Source organism: Primulina eburnea, chromosome 7 (genome assembly GCF_022965805.1).
Source record: "Primulina eburnea isolate SZY01 chromosome 7, ASM2296580v1, whole genome shotgun sequence".
Classification (NCBI taxonomy): Eukaryota; Viridiplantae; Streptophyta; class Magnoliopsida; order Lamiales; family Gesneriaceae; genus Primulina; species Primulina eburnea.
In genome coordinates, this window is record NC_133107.1 from 35,698,207 (window position 1) to 35,704,809 (window position 6,603).

At 35.5% G+C, this 6,603-nt stretch overlaps 1 protein-coding gene across 1 annotated transcript; it reads right to left on the reverse strand.

Moving 5' to 3' along the window:
• Positions 1–1,193: 1,193 nt before the first annotated feature.
• Positions 1,194–5,535, reverse strand: LOC140837485 (phosphatidylinositol 4-phosphate 5-kinase 1-like). Its single transcript, XM_073203657.1, has 8 exons — positions 4,163–5,535; positions 3,871–4,035; positions 3,512–3,677; positions 3,216–3,326; positions 2,935–3,128; positions 2,700–2,830; positions 2,480–2,573; positions 1,194–1,886 (listed from the first exon to the last, which is right to left on the reverse strand). The coding sequence occupies exons 1-8, from the start codon at positions 5,257–5,259 to the stop codon at positions 1,577–1,579; spliced, it is 2,268 nt and encodes a 755-aa protein (XP_073059758.1). The 5' UTR covers positions 5,260–5,535; the 3' UTR covers positions 1,194–1,576.
• Positions 5,536–6,603: the final 1,068 nt, after the last annotated feature.

A 6,603-nucleotide genomic window follows, 5' to 3' on the forward strand; every position in this document is an offset into this window, starting at 1 on the left:
TGTTATGTATTAAATATGTAAGGAACTCATGAATATTGAATATGGGTGTTATGTCAAGAACAAGAACATCAACATGAAAGGAAAATGACTGATTTTTACATGATATAGAGCTTGTTGACATCATGGGTGGTTTTAAGTCCACCAAAGCTATTGGCCAATATATGTTCATGGGGCGTGGGGATGCCAAAGGTTGCTCCCTGACGTCCAACACAGTAGTAGCTATATAATAAAGCAAGCACGGTAGTACAGGTCAACTAATGAGGCTCAAGTACAAAAATGAACATTGAATATATGCTACGGTATGACATGTTTTTAAGATTCATTGTTGATCACGACTTGATATGTACGTTCCTTCTATGCATATTGATACGTACAAGTGCCAACTTATTGAGTTTATAAACTCACGTAGCTCATGTATTACAGGATCAGGTAGTGAAGATGCGCAGGATGCCGGTTCGCCAATGGATGCTAGTGACGTGCCTCACCTCGACAAGAACCGGGCTTCTTATTGTATAGCTTCCGCATATGTATTATAATGAATTGAATGTCAGGGTTTGAAACAAGTTTTACAATGTTTATGTCTAGGGGTATGATGGTACAGAATATGTTTGTGTGTAAGAATACGATTATATATATATGGGTTGATGTTGTTGCTTGAGTTGAGTTTGTGTCTATGTATATATGAATGTTGTTGCTTGGTTTGGGCTTATACAAAATATAGGGACATCATGCCAAAATTTTTACAAACCGTCAAAGTGATGCCCCTTGTTTGATTTGATTCATAATATAGTTATATCATTCAAACCTTATTTTGATTATGGTAATTATGCTAAGTATAGAGTAAGGGTGTGACATTAATAATATCATATTATATGTGATTAATTGTTTTAATGATGTTAAATTTTCATTTTCAATGGCATTGCAAAAGGTTATGACTTATGATGCGGCACAATGATAAAAATAATTTTAGCGTGATAAAATGCTGATTTAAAAATTATAATTATATTGAAAGACATAATATTGAAAACAATATTATTTTTGCCAAATCGTCAAGATCGTAATGCGTGATTTTATTTTCTTTTATTTAATTTTTTTTTTTGCAATAATGTGTGCCTTTTCTTTTGGTACAATAAATTAATTTTCTTTGGTACATTTGGAACACTATCCACAAAAAAAATTAATCAATAAATATTTCATAAATTTCTTTTTCTCTAGAAAATGTAATGTAAGCTGTACAACTTGATTCAAGTTCTCCTCTCCCATATTTTGAGTGTGTAAATATTTCTAGAGGAAACAATTGCTATACATACTGTATTTCCTACTTGTGACAATTTAGTCCTAGAATTCCTTGTTTTTAAACTAATACTTACAACCCCCAGAACCAAAAGGCACAAACCACTTGGTTCAGATTTATAGAACGCGTAAAAAACTCACTTGAGATCGACCCTGATCCCCTCCGTAGAGGAATGGCATCGAATTGGCGTTGTGCTTGTATGATCCCTGGATGCCGAGTTAAGATTCAACGAAGAATCTGTTGATCTTCCTTTTAAAGTATCTTGATGGTGTGTAACTCTTGTCATCCATCCTCCACAAATATTCTTCCTATGAAATCTTTGAATCTTTTCGAATACAGTTTTGGATCAACAGCTGAGATTGAAGCAGGGTCAACCTGTAATGATTTGTATGCATGTTCGAGTTTCTTACTGATATCGTAGTCTTGTAGAATGTCGATGATACCAAAGTACAGGGCTACTGTGTAGGTTTCACTGCTGCACCGAGGTGTCGAGTGGCGAAATCCACCGGGAGTGTAGTGATCAACATTACTCCTTCGAGCCACTCGCTCTGCTCGTGCAGGCATGTTGGCGCCCAGTCTGGTCAGTGGTTTCCTGCTCAAGAACAAACGCAACTCCAAATTCAGAAATTTTTATACCCGGATAAAACAAGCATAACACCGTGTGAAGAACAACTTTGTCTATTCTCTACCTCGAGCAATCCTCCCTATATAAAGTTATCAAAACTTAGCCTCGGGCTCCCCAACACATGGTGTGAAGTCCCATAAAATGTTGGGGTCCCATATCATCCAAGAGTTTTGGGGAGAATTATTACAGTTGGAGCATAGACAAAGCCGTGAAGAACTCCGTATGAACTTCAAAATCCACCAAGATGCTGAAATTTGGTATGGTGAAAAGAGAATGCAACAGAACACAAGATTCATGTAAATTGGTCATAAAGGCCTACATTAACTGCAGAGTGCCATACGACTGAAACTCTTAATCTTTTTTGACTTAGAACATAATGATCACCTTCTTATATACCAGTGAAATTATATTGGCATAAATATGCAACCAAATCTGCTCAACAGTAAATCATTTCTACCATGTATCAAAATCTTAGGATACCAAATTCAATTTAAGACATTCTTTCATTTACACAAAATAAAGAGGGAACAAAGAGGGAAAAGCATGGATAGCACAAATACCTGCCAGCTAAAATCTGGTCCCTGCCTTGTAGTTCAGCTTCAAGGAAATGATAGCTGCGCATTGACTTTTCGTTTTGATACGAAACATTCTCTCCTGTAGATTCATCGATGTTTTATAAGTATCTTCAAGTCCCATCACAATTTTTTAATCTTTTTATCACTTCGAGTTGGTTTTTCGAGTTTTAGTTTTGTAATGAAAGTAACAATCTGATAAAATTACCTGTACGCAACAGAAACGGCGACAGACCGATTTCATCTCCTGTATTATCATCGCGAAAATGAATACCTACTAACAGGCTGTAATCCATAATCCTCTCGGCCTCCAAGAATTCACAATCACGATTTATTTGTCTGTCGATATCGATTAGACAATTACTAAAATGCCAGCACAATACAACACAATAACAGGGAGGTAACAAGAACTACTCTGAAACAAGAACTATTCTGAAACTTACTTCATTACTTCTTGGTACCAATTGGTTTGCAGCCTAAAAACAAAATTTAAATCAAGATCCTTAAGTGTCGAGGTTTCATCAATCTCCCCCTCGTGCTTATTCGTGGTGCGGCCATGCGATGAGCCTTTCAAATCAAATCTTTTATGGATTCGATACTCGGAGTGGAATAAATTTCCCATCACAATGAATCTCGTCTGGTTTGAATAAATACGAATTCAATTAGCTATTTGACTGTGACAAAATGCAAACAGGAGAACAGAACATCGTAACTCAGAACATACCTTGACACCACCAACTGGTTTCACGCAATGAATGCCAAAAAACTTAGTGATGAGAGAATTTCCAAATTGACATACATGTTTGTAATAACTTGGAAGCATCTTGATAAGCACCTAAGGAAAAAAATAACCAACTTTTAGTCCAGAAAATCACAGATATATCCATGACTGTTGAACAAGAAATTTAAACAGAGGCATCAATTTACATTTTCATTGTCCAGCTTATGCTAAAATTGCATAGAGCAAAGATCGCACCTTTTGCTATAAAAATTGAGACAAAATATAGGTAGGCTACTGACCTTGGCTTCTGCCTTTTTCACTGTTTTGATAATAAACCTATCATCCTCTGTTAAATAAAAGAAACTTCCACTCTTTCCAGGGGATGAAAGCTCCCTAAGAGCATCGTTTCCACAAACAGATAACATATAATCGGCCAGATTGACTTGGAAATGCTTCCTTAAATCCCTGATAACCCAAGAAAGCAATCACCATCTAAGACTCCAAATCTCGAGAAAATCACATCTAAATTCTCAGAAAGCTTCCACAGTTTTACAAACTACATATTTATGCATGTATATCAATTACCAGTCAAGATTTAAATACTATGCTAAAACTATATTCAATACATTGTAAAAGATAGAGTCGAAGAATCAATTACCTGAACACTGCAGGACAATAATCCTTCCATCGGAACTCCACAGATTGATGGGGTGGTGTAGTTTTCGAACCTTCAGTAGGAAACCGAGTCCAAAACTTCTCCTTCGGATCAAAATCACTGGCTTTAAGATAACTCAGTACAGAGGTTTGTCTTCCCACAGAGTGCCTAAGAAAACAACAATCTATAAATAAATAAACTAAAGAGTATGACAACACAAACTTTCATTGAAATCATGATATGTAAATATCCAATCAACAAATTCATTGCGACCAGCATTTGATTTCTTTCTTACCTAATACCCAATTGAAGATTAAGCATCAGATCATAATTCTTATGACCTTTAGCCATCTTCTGCCCGGGCTTCTTCACTTCTCCGTTTGAAACACGAGAATTCTTCCGAAACTGATTAATCCCATTTTGATCCATCACGAATCCTCCACAATTCAACTTTGACGCCTGCGTATTGTCCAGAATCTCAGAAGTTATATCCCCCGCTTCCGCATTCGATCTCCAAATGCAAATCCGGGGAACAGGAAATTTCACCACCCCACTTTCGAGCATCTTCCCTCCCCCGCCAATTACCCCAGCATTCACAGTCTCATCTCCAACCGCCATCAATGGCACCGCCAAGTTATGATCAAAATATCCCTTCAAACCATCTTCACATCCCTTCTTCCCATCAAGAGAAGGTGGAAAAATACCGTTCAAGAATTGATCACTAGACCCTTTTTTACCATATCTATTCCCATTATTCCAAACCCAAACACCCTTTCCATGAATATTTCCATTTTTCCACTCGCCAATATACTCATTCCCATTCCTCCACACATACCTCCCTTGTCCATCTTGCAAATTTCTTCTCCACTGACCCTCATAATGATCCCCATTAACATAATGCTTCACTCCGTACCCGTGTTTCCTATCAGCAGCCCACGAACCTTTATACGTATCCCCATCCGACCCGATAAAAGTGCCCGTGCCCTTCATCCGACCTGACTTGAATTCTCCTTCAAACGTAGCTCCCGAAGGCCAAGAAAATTTCCCCTTACCACTCGCTTTCCCCTTTTTCCACCCCCCTTCATACATACACCCATTTTTCCACAAATATTTACCCAACCCGTGAGGAGTACCGTTAGAAAAGGATCCAATATAAAGGTCTCCGCTGCGTAGATGATTTTCCAAAGTCCCATCTTCCACTGAAATCGAAGCGGGTGTCACTCTGCGGCAAGCTGCCGGGGATTTGCTTCTGGGAATGATAAGAACGGATCTTGGAGTAGAAGTTGTTACACCATCGATTAATTTCACCTCGCCACCTTCTTGAAATGGCTTCTTCTTCTCGCTTTCTCCTAGTGATGCTGCTGGGTTCGCGAATAACAATGGCTCAGGCATTTTTCGCTAAACACAAAAATGGGTTTTACTTTTTTATCTGCTGGTAAAGAGTAATCAGATGGGAATTCTCAACTCGACGGGGAAAAATACTACTCCGGTAGCTTTCCCCGGTCAACTTCGATCAAATTTTCTCTGTAATTTCGAATAGAACACAAGAAATTGAACCCAAAATGAGCAAAATTGAGGGGGAGCGCGCGAATAATCGCGTGAAATAGAGTTCTTTGGGCAGAGAAATTTGGAGTGAATTCGAGCGAGGAGAAGAGGCAACCGCTGCATGTAATGACAGCGTTTGAGATTTTATAAAGGAATTTAGCCTGTGAGCAGAAATTCATAATAACAATAATAAAAATAATTAATTCCTACAACTACCACAAATTTTTTTTTTATAATTTTACAAACTTTGAAATTCTCACCCCAAAAGTTTTATTTTTTTAGAAAATATAACATGACCATAAATTTTTATCATACATATTTATTTCACTCAAACTTCTACAATAGTTGAAGGAAAAAAAATCTTGTCTATATTTTTTGAACTTATTATCATCGTATTCATAAATATTATTATATTCAACCTAAAACTCTATCTTATTGTAGATAATATACAAAAATAATATTGTGTTAACGGCACGAAATACAAAATTTATCTCATTCAATATCTTATGTAAAAAAAAAGTCATCAACAAAAATAATATATCATATTTTTAAAATTACTAATCTATAAATTTATCGATGTTATATAACAAATAATTATGTTAAAAAAACTAATTAAATAATATATAGTTTCAAATAAAACTTCTGTATAAATTAATTTTAAAATATTTAAAACAAGCTATTGTGTTACTATTATGCGTTTGAGGTGCAATCTCTGAGTGAATACACACGTGATATCATTTCGTTTATCAAAAGTTGTAGTTATTAATAACAATATAACTTCAATTTTAAATTAATGAGTAACTCAAGCATTATGTGCTCATGGTTTTCCTAATAAAGAAAACAACTATTGTACCGGGAAAAACATATTGTATAGAAAATTAATTATTAGTTTTTGTTATTTATAAATTGCAAGGGTAAATAAAATTATTAAACTTTGGAAATGGTGGTGCGTCATGAATATATATATATATATACATATATATATATATATACATATATATATATAAAGCTAGTGATCAAATGTGGGCCCCTTAACCTAGTGGATTTCCCTATTAGAGATCCATAATTACACAACCCTATAGTTGGAATTTGAGCTAGAGGCTTAAATTTTACAATGTGTCATTTTCATCAAAAGTCAACATTTAATGAAAATTATATATATATATATATGATATTGTATTGTATATAATA

Coding starts and splice junctions, on each gene's coding strand:
- LOC140837485 (XM_073203657.1), bottom strand. CDS start 5,259: ATGCCTGAGCCATTGTTATTCGCGAACCCAGCAGCATCACTAGGAGAA. Junction 2,574..2,699: donor GCCGTTTCTGTTGCGTACAG/GTAATTTTATCA, acceptor ATGAATCTACAG/GAGAGAATGTTTCGTATCAA. Junction 1,887..2,479: donor GACCAGATTTTAGCTGGCAG/GTATTTGTGCTA, acceptor GTTCTTGAGCAG/GAAACCACTGACCAGACTGG.